This window comes from Atta cephalotes (genome assembly GCF_000143395.1).
Source record: "Atta cephalotes unplaced genomic scaffold scaffold00024, whole genome shotgun sequence".
Taxonomy (NCBI): Eukaryota; Metazoa; Arthropoda; class Insecta; order Hymenoptera; family Formicidae; genus Atta; species Atta cephalotes.
The window spans coordinates 1,626,100-1,641,280 of record NW_012130088.1 but is presented as its reverse complement, the minus strand read 5'-3'; the positions used below and the strand labels follow the sequence as shown (position 1 = coordinate 1,641,280).

At 32.8% G+C, this 15,181-nt stretch overlaps 1 protein-coding gene across 1 annotated transcript in view; it reads right to left on the bottom strand.

Annotated features, from left to right (window-relative positions):
* The window catches only part of LOC105620061 (copper-transporting ATPase 1), a 22,993-nt gene that overhangs the window by 1,156 nt on the left and 6,656 nt on the right, over positions 1 to 15,181 (bottom strand). Inside the window, exons 3-13 of the mRNA XM_012201570.1 lie at positions 5,079 to 5,485; positions 4,446 to 4,756; positions 4,113 to 4,334; positions 3,498 to 3,727; positions 3,229 to 3,418; positions 2,909 to 3,142; positions 1,944 to 2,814; positions 1,270 to 1,856; positions 978 to 1,181; positions 677 to 897; positions 389 to 550 (exon numbers count right to left, since the gene is read on the bottom strand). Coding sequence (XP_012056960.1) covers positions 389 to 550; positions 677 to 897; positions 978 to 1,181; positions 1,270 to 1,856; positions 1,944 to 2,814; positions 2,909 to 3,142; positions 3,229 to 3,418; positions 3,498 to 3,727; positions 4,113 to 4,334; positions 4,446 to 4,756; positions 5,079 to 5,485 — 3,639 coding nt within the window. The remainder of the gene's footprint in view (positions 1 to 388; positions 551 to 676; positions 898 to 977; positions 1,182 to 1,269; positions 1,857 to 1,943; positions 2,815 to 2,908; positions 3,143 to 3,228; positions 3,419 to 3,497; positions 3,728 to 4,112; positions 4,335 to 4,445; positions 4,757 to 5,078; positions 5,486 to 15,181) is intronic.

Genomic DNA, 15,181 nt, shown 5'->3' with positions numbered 1-15,181 from the left:
CCTACACTAATATATATATATATATATATATATATATATATAATATATAAAGTATATTTTACAAGACCTATGTTTATCAAAATATGTACTTAATTAAATTGTATAAGTTATTTACAAAGGGTATTAAGCATGAAGTTATCGATTAGTTACATATGATTATATTATTCGCAAACAATAATTATAAACACAATATTCAATAAGCAATAAGCGAAGAAAGGGAAGAGCATAAGTTGCATTATCAAAAATAAGTTTGGCATTTTGTACATGGTTAGTATAAGAAACAAATAATTTCCTCCCAGAGTTAATATCAGTTAGTTGTGTAGAATGTTAAGCAATGGAGTTGCTGCCAATGGAGTTTTGTAAACGCAACATATTCATTTGCCTATACCTGGACAATGTGGATGTCGATCTATTTATTGGTACGACCGAATCATCCAATCCACGATGAAGTGATATCGTATCCAATTCGATCGTTCGAGCTGTGGAATGGGCTTGCATAGCTGCTGTATATTCGGAAGTTTCCAATGTGGCTTTAGTTGGTTTACGATAACTGCATAAATAATTAATATACATTAAAATATCCTATTCATTATGAAATAATATAATTTTTCGATCTCTTTCTTTTTTTAAAACGACATAAATATTTTAAAAATTAAAAAGAGATATAATTACTCACAGTTTCAATAATAAGGAACTTCCTACTACTGACACGCTACTTAAAGCCATAGCGGCGGAAGACATCCATGGCTGTAGAAAGAAACCAAAAGAGCTAAATACCCCGGCAGCTATGGGAATGCCGAGAAGATTGTAGACACTAGCGAGTAAGAAATTCAGTCTTATCCTATAGACTGTTTTTCTCGATAGATCTAAACACGCGATTACGTCCAGAAGATCGTTCTGCAAAAGATTTGACATTATTTTCATGTAACAATTTGTAAGACATATTACTTTCACTTTATCATTGGTATATGACTTACGCGCATCAAAACTACGTCGGCAGCCTCCACAGCAACATCTGTTCCCGATGCGATAGCAATGCCGACATCTGATTGAGCTAGAGCCGGACTGTCATTGACACCATCTCCCACCATGGCGACTCTCAGACCCTGATCCTGCAGTCGCTGAATTTTAGCCACCTTGTGTGATGGTAAAACTTCCGCGAAAACTTTACTGATGCCAACCTATATATTTCCAGGAAATAAAGCCAATAGAAATTGATTTTATTGCAGAAATTAAATCTTATAAGTATAAGAGGATCTCATTTCGTACCTGTTTGGCAATCGAAGCCGCAGTTTTCCTGTTATCGCCCGTCAAAAGAATTACCTGCAATCCCATTTTCTTTAAGGTGTAAACGGCGAGATGTGCCTCGGGTTTCACTGTATCGGCGACACTGATCATGGCGACAAGCATATTGTTTATCGAGACTAAAACTGCGGTATGTCCTAGATCCTCCTCGTTAACCATTTGCCTCTCAACCTCCTCTGGAATATTGATCGCATTCCGGCGCATCCATTCCCGATTACCGATACAGACCTCATACATGTCGTCTAAGTCACCTGGATCGCCACGCATACCAGGACTTAAAAGTAATTGTAGATCTATGTTTTGCTTCTCTTGTGTTATCTCGGCAATCGGCATAGCTTCGATAGGCACGTTATTGAGAATGTACGTTCCAACTGGCGAATCGTATGCATGATTCATGTAGTTGACGATCTGTTCGGATTTCAATACTTCGAACAGTGCGCCGTCCAAATGAGTTACTTTACATTTTAAACCGCAACCAGCAACCGCTTGGAAATTCGAGTACTGTCCAGTAGTCGTCAATCCGAGTGTCTCTTTCACGAAACGTACGATCGCTTCAAAAAGAATTAATCATTACATGTTCTTTTTCGCGTAATTAAACATTAATATAAATATAATTACACAAGAAATATGATGTTTACCTGATGCGATAGGATGCTCGCTGTTTATTTCTGCAGTGCCAACGACTAACAGCATTTTCCCCAGTGAACAGATCCTCTCTTCCACGAATAAAGCGATCTTGGTGACGGTAGGAGTACCGTGCGTCAACGTTCCCGTTTTGTCGAAGAGAACGCATTTGACTTTGTGCGCATTCTCCAGTGGCTCAGCGCCTTTAATTAGGATGCCGTTCAGCGCGCCTACGCCTGTACCAACCATAACCGCGGTCGGTGTGGCCAAGCCGAGCGCACAAGGACAAGCGATCGCGAGTACTGCCAGGGCACTTCTAAAAGCGTACTGAAATATGATCTCCTCGCGATTCATACCGTGCTTATTGATTTGATCATTGTGTGATATAGGCAGCTGCTCGACATTTATATAGCCGATAATAATCCAAATCACTAGCGTCACTATGGAAACTGCTATAACCAGGGGTATGAAATAGCCGGCTATCTTGTCAGCCAAATGCTGAATAGGTGCTTTGTTCGTTTGCGCCTCCTCCACCAAGCGAACGATCTGCGCCAGCGTTGTGTGTTCACCCGTATGAGTGGCGGTGACCAGCAATGGTCCATTCTGATTGATCGAACCGCCGATTACCAATGAACCTTTCTTCTTTGGCACTGGCATGCTCTCACCTGTAATTAGACTTTCGTCGCATGCAGACTGACCGGACAGTACGCGGCCGTCAACGGGCACTTTGGCGCCTTGGACTACTTTCAGTACGTCACCGCGTTGTACCAGATCGATGCTTATCAAGCGTTCCGATAGTATTTCATTATTGGATCCTAACGAAACCAACACAGCATCTGTGGCTTTCAAAGATAATAGTTTTGAGAGAGCTTCGGATGTTTTTCCCTAAAAACAAAATATATTTTGAAGTTATTTTTCATATATATAATAATATATTTTATATATCTTTTTATACAGAAGAAATTGAAGTATAAAATACCTTCGCTACATGTTCGAGCCATCTTCCCAGACTGATGAAGACAAGAAGCATTGGTGGAGTGTCGAAGAATGTTTGTGGACTGACGTTCTCTTTCATTATTATAGCGGCAGTGAGAACGGCGATAGAGTAAAGATATGAGATCGTGGTAGTCATTGAGATTAAAACGTCCATGTTAGTCGTACAATGTTTCAAAGCTTTATAGGCTTGCACGTAGAAATGCCAACCGCCAAAGAACTGCGCGCACGAATAGTAATGCGAATAATTAATTCAAAACATACACGGCGAGATAAAGATAAATGTGTTTATTATATTGCGCATACCTGCACTGGTGTGGAGAACACGAGGAGTAACAGATTTTCCCAGGAAAGCCCAGGCACTATGCAACACATCTCCTCGTGCGTTTTATTACCATAGGACATAACTATCATAAAATATGTCATCGTTGCCATACATGGAACTCCGAAAATCAGCGATACCAAGAATGCCGTTCGCCATTTACTTATCTCTTCTCTGCAACACAGACAATGATCATTAAAAACTCTTGCATATTGCAATGCATACATTATTCAATTATCAAAATTGTATTTACTTTTGATCCAAGTAGTCTCTACTCTCCTTATCTCGATTGCTAAATAGTTGGGCCGTAAACCCTAATTTATTGATACATTCGACGATATCTCTAATACCGGTCTTTTCCACGTCGTACTTGAACTTTCCCCGCTGCGTTGCTAGAGCAACCATCGCCGATCGTATACCAGGTAGCCTTTTTACGGCTGATTCTATTTTATTCACGCACGATGCGCACGTCATGCCCATGATCTGAAATCAACTTGTCAGTCAAGATTGTGTTACGTAAGATGTATATACAAAATAATTCAGAAGACAAAGCTACTGAACGTTTTCTTTATTATAATTGATTTGTACATTTAGATTCAGCAAAGTACTAAATGCAAGAATCAGACTATGGTTCTCTTGATACTACAAATGACTGATCAATCAGAAAAAAAAATCGTTAAGCGCTCACTGAGCGGCTTTCTTCTGAACGCAGATATTTCTAACTTTCTCTAATTTAAATTAAAATCTTTTTATACCATTATAGACAAGTGGGATTTATTTACCAATTAAATAGTCAAAGAGATATCTGTTTTCAATTAATATTAATACCACAATCTGAAAATATAACTTAAATCTTCAATTATCTTACTTTTAATTCGACATCGCCTTCTCCACTCCCACATTCCTCAATTAAGGTCGTAGGGAAACCCAATTCTGATATACTGGAAGCGATATCTCCCGCTCTTATTTTGCTGGGATCGTATGTGACTTCTGCCTTAGCAGCCATCAAAGCCACTAATATGCTGTTTACGCCGTACAGCTTTTTGCAGTGTTTCTCTATCGCAGCAACGCAGGAACCGCAAGTCATACCCTTTTTTAAATAAAAAATCAATCCATTATTCGTTTATAATGCTAAAGCGAAGCATTATATCATTACATGGAAAATTTGTAAATATGTACAAAAATACAAGGCATAACGTACTGTTACATGCAAGAAGCACTTTTGTTCTTTCGACAGTTCTTTGATATCACCAGCTCCGTTTGCTTGCAATATCACCTCCTTCTCTACCTTCTTTTTTTCCACTTCTTTCTTCTTCTTCTTTTTATTAAGAACAAGATCCGATTGCGATCTCTCAATGTCATCCGTTTCTTTCACATACGCGTTGAAGCCCAACTCTTGTATATAAATTGCTATCTGATTGGGCGTTAAGTCAGTACTGTAATAAATTTTGGCTTCTTTATTCTTCAGGCTGATGCTCACGTTCTTTATACTGGGCTTTTTGGACAGAGCACCTACAGAAGAAGATATATATGACTCTTACAAATGTAAGGAAATGTCGGATCTAAGCAAGATCTGAATACAAAGCATCAAAATTTCAAAATTTCAAACATTAGTTATTGCTTATATATGAACAAGATTGATTGATAATGATTGCTCATTCATATATAAACAATCATTGATAATCAATCTTGTTCATATACAATCTTTTTTTTAAATGGATGCAAAAATTACAGATAGAATAAAAGAATTTAGATTCCTTAGTATCTAGTTTTCAGATACGGTATCGATGAGTCACGCACCCCGAGTTTATTTTATCTTCAGATGTCAACTCACCGGTGATGTTTTTAACACATGATGTACACGTCATTCCTTCTATGTGTATGAAGCAGATACTAGTGCTAAGTACTGAAGAAATTTTCTCTTCGTATTCCGTAGACTCGTCGGACGGGGTAGCGGTGAACCCCATTTCTTCGATCGCCTCCGCCAATATTTGTGGCGTAGTCTCATTGGTCTTATACTTAATATAGCCGGCTTTCTCCTCCAAAATTACCCTGAGGTTAACGACATCGGGCCGTTTGCCGATTATCCTCTCGATGTTTGTCACGCAACTCTGGCAGGTCATGCCCTTAATGTTGATTTTAACCGTGTTGGTCTCCTCCACGAGCTGCCGTGTTTCCGACACGCGCGGTACGCGCACCAGGTGCGTGGTACCCTCGTAATCGGTGTCGTCGGAGCCATCCCTGTAAAATTTAACAGTAAACTCAGAATTGTGCAACGCGTAAGTGATTCCTATAGCTTTGGTACAATAAAGCTGAGACATTATCGATCTTAATTTAGTTTTTCATAGAATACAATGTATTTCATTATTGAAATTTAGTATAATATGATGTGTGAAAAATGCCAATTAATAATCTGAATTTTACTAGTTTTTATGCAAAAATATCTATAAATTAAATCGCTTTAAGGTGACTTTTATCTATATGCTTTCATGTAGAAAAAACTTCAATCCCGTAAAAAAATACGTCCCTTTCAAAATTATTTTATTTTCATCTAAAACATTTTTTCATACTATCAAAAATAAGTAAAATATTCAAGGTTTTCAAATTAAATTGAAACCTCACCCTGTATAATATTTATATAATAAATGTAATATATATATAAAATAATTGTGCAGAATAAGTAAAAAATATGTTTTAAAACTTTGTAAGCATATTCTTGGATAAAAAAAACAAATTTTCCTATTGATGATAATATTGCTATTGAATGAATATTAGGTCGCAAATGCTTCGAAATAATGTATTCGCACATACAATATTATTATATATAATAGCTTTAAAAGTCAAGTGGTATATTTTTTGTTTTCACATGTGCCTAAGCATGCTTGACCTGATTTAGTCATTATTTCAGTCATTATTTGTATTCATTATTTCGATAATAAAGCATTTGCGATCATATTAGGAACATTTATTCTTCTTTTTTTATCCAGGAACACACTCATTTATCTTTTGTTCTTTAATACATTTACTGTATTATCTTATAATGTAATAAATATATTACTTTATACTATTTTAATAAATTAGTAATCACATTTTATATTTAGGCTTTATTACTTCTTTTAATGATATTCCATATATTTTATTCTAAAGCCTTATGTCCATGATACTAGAAATCGCTCGGAGATTTTGGAGACAGAAAGAATTAACAAATTCTTTACAAAGAATTAACAATTACATTTGAACAATTTAATCACATGATAAATACGATTAGTCAATTCTTTTTCCATTTGAGATCTCGGACCAATTTCTAGTATTGTGGACTCACGACTTAAGATAGACACAAGACGATTGTGTGATTATCACATAAAATAAATTGCGGAATAACTAGCTACGATGCAATATTTTAAACTGGTTAATATTTTATTCACTATGATAATCTTTTTTATACATTTGCGCAACCTATCTGACTGATGCGATAAACTGAGAAATCTCATATTCATCATTATAAGCAATAGGTAGATAAGATATCACAAAAGTTTCAAGGAAATTCAACAAAATTACAAGTTAAGGACGTGCGCTATTAATTTATAGTAGAGAATTTCAATGATGTTTAACATGCAATGATCTATCATCAGAAGACAATGGAAAGAAGACCTCAGTCGGTCATACATATCTCGAATTTCGTCAAAAATTCTCTTTATCTGCAATCCACGGCTCGCGGATAACAATAGTATGTCGACTGCAGTCGACATACAAACAAATTTCTCAGCGAGTTCTGCAGACAACAATATTCATTGAAGTTACATTGTAAATTGTTGTTGCATTATAAGTTGCATTGAACAAAGTTATATTGTAAACGTCACGCAAATAAATTGATTCACTCGAATACTACGCAGACAGGATTATAATTTATAAATTTGATATTAAAATATATAATTATACATGAAAAGAATAGTTTTGCTGAAGTATCTAAAAATTTAGCTAGATACAGATCTGAAAATAATTTTATTTAAAAAAAATAATTCAAAATAATTATGTAGCACATTCAAATTGATTCCTAAGTCAATATTTTCCTAATGTCATTCCTAATATCAATATTATTGTTCATCATGTTTGAGATTCTTATACGTAATTATTTTGATGGTGATCCAACAAAATTATTTTCGGATCTCTATCTGAAATTTTGAATATTTCAGCAAAGTCGTTTTTTCCGCGATCAAGAAAATTAATGAGGAGAAAGTTAATGTGCGAGTTCAATTTCGTTTCAATTCGATTTTTTGAAGCTATTCTTGTGTCATGTTAAAAAAGATGCTTAAAAAATTATATAAATAATCATTCCTAAAACTATTCAAAAGTGGCTGAGATCTATTCGAATCTCCATTTTTTTTTATTTCATTTGATCTACAAGAAAATAGAAAATAAATTAAATCTTGAGCAATTTTATAGAATTTCCTAACAATGTTTCTTGAAAATGTAACATTATATAACAATTAAGCAATTCTCCAAAGAGCTTACCAAAAAGTATTAACGGCGCCATAAGTTTTACCACCAAGAAGAGGCAGCCTTTCTTCACTATTCATCATCAAATAGAGCCTGAAGTTTTCCAATACTAAATCTTGAAGTTTTTAAAAATATCTTTGTTGCAATATTTTACGTCATGATTTCTTATCTTCTTCAATTCAGACTCTCGAAAATTATCTATTTCTTATCGTCCGGCACGATAAATAAGCATGCAGAGTTGAAAAAAAAAATTTGGAACAAAGTTATATTTTCAACAAATCGAAGTAGATATTTGCTAATTTAAAAAACTGTCAATTTTTTATACCTGTTTTTATAACTGTCAATTTTGAAATATAAGAATGTTCAGGAAAATCAATTGTAATAACATATTGCACATGTGACTTTAAAAGTTTGCAATGATCGAGTAAATAAATAAGAATATCTTTCTAAAATAATTATTTTTCTGAAATAATTTTCTAGAAACATGCTTGGCTGTGTTCAGAGATCAGCATTAATAACTATCAGCACTAATTACATCATTTTAGCCCCCTGTTTTGCGTCCAATAAACAATAAAGGTAGAACGATACAATAGTGCTAATAGCGTATTCCACAAACGCTAAAGATATTAGCTTTTGGAAAACTATTTCAGAAAAATTACTTTAGAAGGATGTCCCTGTTTTTATTTACTCGAGCATTGTAACAAAATTTTAAAAAATAAATAACATACGCAATATGTTTCTATGTAACCGATTTTCCTAAGTGAACATTAATCGTTACGAGAGAAGTTCTTGCGGGAAAATTTTACGTTATCAAGGAAAATTCTACTTCATTGTCTACCTATTCTTTGATAAAAACCGCGATACAAAATCGTGATTCGATTGCAACGAACGTTAACAAACCGAATCGGATTTCCTATCGCTATTCACCATGGAAACTTCAACGTCCAACTATCGTCCGACTATTTCAGGTAATTAGACACGCTATGGAGAGAATTATCAAGGGAAACGAACGATCGTCAATCGCGATCGGTCACCCCTATAGAAATGTGATTTTTCGCCAGCAGATTACAGAAACGTGGACGTTCGCGATTTCTACAATCTTGCGAATCGAAGGCGGCGTATAAGTGGGGAATACACGGCACCAAAATATTACGCGATACTCGACACGAATTGATATCACCGAGCGACTGATAACTTCACTAATCGCCTGTCCCACGATCGCTCACGGTTGCTCACGGATCACCTTTTTGCCCACGGCACTTCTTTGTTGCGTTCAACAGAGAGGATAAAAGCCGGACGATCACGCGTAGCCAGCTGATATGCGACCAGCTCGGCATACGTGGCAATGCTGACCTGAAGGCACCAAAGGACCGTTCAATGAAGAGCTCGAATACTTGGAATTCCATGGAAGATGCCGGTTAGGGGATAATCGAGATTAAATCGATTTCACCCTCACGAACGAAGACTGAACTTTCCCTCAAATATTTTTCTCGTCCTATTTTAATCTCAAGGAAATAATTTTCGATTGAATGTGATAGAAATAATTTAAATTTAACATACTTTATATGTCCCAAATAATCCACTCAAATTTATATTGACCAAAAGTACGGTCAACGCAATGTTACAAATGCTTTAAATTTTTGATTGGTCAATTTGTAAAATTCTTTTTTGTAATTGATCAACCAAACGCTTCAAGCTTTGTAGTGAGACTTTGATCGCAGCCTTATATGTCTTACGTGTCAACATCTATATTACCTACATTAAATTAATATTGTAGGATTTTATTCATTTATTTTAGAATTTACGTTTTAAAATATATTAATTTTGTTATTTATTCATTTACTCATAAATTATTTTAGCCTAAAAAATGTTTAAAATATCAATTTAATTAAAATATTCAACATGTGGGAAAACAATAATAATAATTCTAAAATAATAATTTACAAAGATAAGATCATACACCCACACACACACACACATAAAATTAGAATGATAATTTGAAATGATAAAGATAAATGGGTAATCCTTATCATTCCAAATTACTCTTCATTACACCTGCACTTGCCATTAAACTTAACACTTATGATACCAGAAATGGATTATCCTTACTTACCTTTAAATTATTGTTCCATGTGTTGACACGTGAGACATAAATCAATATAAGTTGGAATGAATCGTTTGTTAAATTTAAAACATTTCACGTGTAGGGATGCACAGAATCGTAAAATTATTGAATATCGGATATATTAACGCCGAGACACTACCGTGTCTCCAGATATCGGATATCCGAAAAGAATGTAACATCGGATATCTGATGTCCGATCGGATATCCGAGAAGGCAATTTTCGAGTCAGATATCTGATATTTTCCGGATTCCGGGACAATGTAACTTAAAAAAAAAAGAAAAAGAAGAGAGAGAGAATAAAAAGGAAAAGGAATAAAAAGGAAAGGACTGTAAGGGAAAAATAGTGATAATAATTATGATTTTAATATTATCATTCGAGTTTGATTATCAATAGATTGTTTGATTATCAATAGAGATAATTGTATAATAATTGTAATAAAAGAGAAAAAATAATTTTGCAGCAATATATAAAATATAGCATATATATTTATAGAACATCTATATAATTAAAATTTAATGATATATAAAATTTAATGATATATTAGGTGTGGGAAAAAGTTCGTGGCGTTTTTCCCATTAGATGGCATTAAAAAACGCCACGAATTTTTTCCCATACCTAATATTATCCAAATATTTATGTTAACAATCATAAATTTATATCAATTATTAATAATGTCAGTGTTCTTTAATTACTTCTGGGCCTTCAGAACTCTTTTTATATAGACAAAAATTTGCCTAGGGTTGATTGTAATAGTTTGTCGTTGGTGATATGATGTATCATTTTATCCTTCTTTAATATTCGAGGAACAACAAGGACAAATGATGCAGCAAGCGCTTCATGTGTAATTCGGAACACGCTCTATATTCTATTCCTGTTTTACGTCTAATGAATAATAAACATAGAACGATAACGCTGATATCGCTTCCCCACAGCCTTAGCTGAACTTCTTGCACAATTTATCTTTTTTTTTATCTCCCCAACGTAAAAAGAAAAAGAGGAAAGACGAACTATGTACAAAGTTCAGCTGAAAAGAATTGAAGTCTGCATCCAATGACTTTCAATATAAAATTTCAACCGGATATATTTCCGGATACTAATGATATCTGACTATCCGGTTAGATAGTCAGATAATAAAAAAAAAGTGCAGGATAATACTATATACTGGATATTTTTCGAATATCCGGAGCATCCCTATTTTAAACGATTCACTTATTTATGTTGATTTATATCTCATGTCAACAACAATATTAATATCTAAAATAATAATTTGAAAAGATATATAAGGATAATTTATAATAGAATAGTAATTTGGAATGATAAGGATAATCCATTTCTGGAATCGTGAGCGTTAAATTTAATACATTTCATGTGTCCCAAATGGTCCACTCAAATATTTGTGTTAATTTAACATAAGCTGAATATGTTACAAAGTAAGACAGATATTATATAAAAAATTAACACAAAACATTAACACAATTATAAGCAAACTGTGGAAGTATATTTTTTCAGTAAAATTAACATTTATGACCTATATTAAATTAATTTATTCATTTATTTTAGAATTATTTTAGAATTTGTGAAATTTTTAAAATACATTAATTTTGTTATTTGTTCATTTACTCATAAATTATATATTTTAGCTAAAAAATGTTTAAAATATCAATTTAATATAAAATATTCAAATAATATTTTAAAAATTCACATTATGTTAAATTAATATTCGGATAATATTTGGATTAAAAATTCAACACAAAATTTTAACAAGGATTTAAGTAAATTGGACTGTACTAATTTTAAGTTTGAATATAAAAATAAAATATTTCTTATTTTTGTACGATACAATTACAAAGCTATAATTATATAATATTATATAATTGGTAATGTTTACGAGTGCATATTTCCTGGCTAATGTTTTTTTTGGAATATAATAAATGTAAAAGATAAGGACGAATCGTTCATTACGCATACTATATGTATTATTCTTCTGCAAATGTACAAGCATGAGGGTTTTCTAATCGCTGAACAACGTGGCATTTTATCATTACAGAATGTCAAATTAAACGGAGTATACGCGATAAATCGAGCATGATCGACGTCAAAGGCAGATCCAACATTGCCAAGCAAGGACGCTCGTGGCGTGAATACATCTTGGCGGTTTTGTATCGCAAGACGCAGCTAACGCGTAAATTCTGATTAAGTTGTAATTAAATATAAGTTATACAGAAATAGGTATAGCTTATTCAAAAGTCGCACGATAGGCGATCTTAATTTTAACGCATGTGAAAGTTACTAGTTCAAATAAAAGGTACGCTTTCTGCTCATGATAAACTTTCATTTGGCAAGCTAGACATTTATGCATACTGCAAAAGAAACTTAATGAAAATTCAAATACGTATTAATGAGGTTCTAATAAGAATCTCACTAATATTGCGACCATTGTACAAGCTTATAATACATTCTTGAAGCATAATATTTTTTGGTTCCTGAGAAAGCGTCATGTGAAATTCTCACGGTACTCAGAGAAAAAGATATAATGGCAGTAATTATATATGTAGATGATAATTATATACAAGATTTATGTAATTAATGTACAGTGAGTGCAAAAAGTATTCGTATAGAGAAAATATTTTTTAAAAAAACTTTATTTTTAAAAAGTAAATATTATCCAGCGAGAAATGAGTCGTGGAATTGATATCAAATCGATATCGATACAATATTTTCAACATCAATTTGATGTCGATTCGGCGATCATTCTTGCTCAATAAATTAACAATTTATTCATAAAGAATAAACTAGATTACTACTTATTTCTTAAAATTATATATACCAAAGAGATGTGTATTAATTATAGAAAATATATCATCTGAAAAATAAGCGAAAATTAAAAATAATATTGTTTGGATGCTCAAAAAGTATTCGTATAGTTGAGAAATTTAGCTTCTAAAATCAGGAATATATGCAAAGCTCGTTTGTTTATATTAGAAAAGAATATAAAATTGCTAATTAATGTTTATTTTTTACAAATAAGATTTTTTTTATAAAAAATTTCCTTGTACGAATACTTTTTGCTCTCACTGTGTGTGTGTGTATATATATATATATATATACATATATATATAGTTGAATAAATTATTTTATCATTATTGTAATTATAAAATAATCTAACCATGTGTTCATTAATTCTATATATAAAACATGTGCACTTATCACTTATTATATAAAATCATCACTTATTATATAAAACATGTACACTTATCACTTATTAATATAACAATTGTCAACACTATTTTTCTCTGAGTGAATTTTCTTGCCTATGAATAAATAAGATAATAATTATTTTCATCAAAGCATGATGATATTGAATAATAATTATAATTATCGTACAGAAATAAATCAAATAAAAACTATATATAAATCGTTCGATTTTATCATATAAAAAATGCTTGATCTAAGTAAATGCGAGATTTAATTCGAAGTATAACGAATATTTGCGTTTTAAGATATTCGATTTGAAGCAAATAATTAGAGTTGGACTCTTGAGTCAAATATTAAACAAATATTAAATAAAAAAAAATGGACAATTAAGAATCTTAATACGGGGTTTAAATTGAAATGTTCAGTTATTATATTTATGTAAGATTTAAAATATAAGGTTGATAATCGCACTAATTACCGCGTAGTAATTATGAGTCCTAAATAAGGCTCATAATTATTCGTTTTTTCCATTTAATATTTGGTTAATTTAAAACACAGAAGAATATGACGTTTTCCGAACAGCCGGAAGAATGTTAAACATGTTACATCGAGATTAACTCTAGAAAATCAACGACTTAATTTCTCGGATTTGACTCTACTTATACTCAAGACTAAATTTTTGGAAATTTTTTATAAATTAACACTTTTCTTTGAATTAAATTAACATTTTTCTTTAAATCCAATAACTATTATTACATTTAAAGAATTAAAATAAAAAAAAACACATTGTTCGAAATATTTGAGTAATTCCAAAAATGTCAATTTTTTAAAATTGTTTCCAAACTTTTAGCTTGAGTGTATGTATAAACAACAATTTTGAATACTAACCCAAGTAATCTTATATTTTCATATGAAACCAATAAGCGGTCCATTTCATTCGTCGTCGTGATATCCGCCAAACTGTGATACCCACGTCTCATCCGATGCACCAACGGACCTCTGAACTTAGTCATCTCGCTTTAGATTAAACGATCAGAGAAAATCATGACGTCGAGTCAAGATTGTGACTTATTTTGTCAATACATCAAGTTATCCCTCATATTTCACGTTTCTCTCACTAGTCAAAGATTAATCCTAAACTAATCCTAAGAGATAAACATATCACAATAAATATCGCGTGTACATCGCACAAAAATGAGACATTCTACAACAATGAACCTCATATGACCACGAGTGATGATTCACTGAAGTAATCGTCACTAGTTTTCCGCGTGTCTAAAAAAGCACTGAACTACAATGAAACCGTTAAGTTCCCATTTTCGTTTTTACAAACATTTGTTTTTTAATTATTGCACAATCTCGCTTTAGCCAAATTTCAAACATATGTCTATTTCACTTTAATACAAAAAGTGTACACTAGTCCAAGTATAAAAAAACAGTCCTCTAATAACATTTTAAATTAGTCCCGCACATAACAACACTGTATCTAATCGTAAAAAGTTATCGTTTATATAAGCATATATTTTGCGTCTAAAAAAATTGATCATAATGATCAGATTCAGGATATATGAAGCACGACAAAAGCACCAATCTCACCGCAACACGTTATATGAAAATGTTACATGTTTCACAAGCGAAAGGTGAGAGCGAATATCCGGAGGACCAGGTGAGTCAGGCTACCTAGGCTGACTACTTGGGACAAGCGTAACTCGGACGAGAGAGAAAGGCCATGCTCTAGATAACGATTCCAGCAAGATTGAAGGGGTCTTCGTGATACTCAAGCATGTGCGTGACGAAAGAGAGAAAAATAAATTATCGCGTGTTTTATATACCGATAACGCAAGAATATCAAGTGACTTGAAATTCCGACATTCAATTTCAGAGGAGTTTTCAAATTAGTTTGGCGAAAACTCTTTCAAGTTGATGACGTTGCGAGAGAGAAGAGAGAGAGGGAGAGGAGGGGGGGGAGAGAGAGAGAGAGAGAGAGAGAAGGAAGGGAGAGAGAGAGAGAGAGAGAGAGAGAGAGAGAGAGAACAACGAAGTAATAATTTATTTAGTTAGTTTAAGCTTTAACGAACTAACTAACGTAGTTCGTTCCTTCGGTTACCGGTACGTTTAA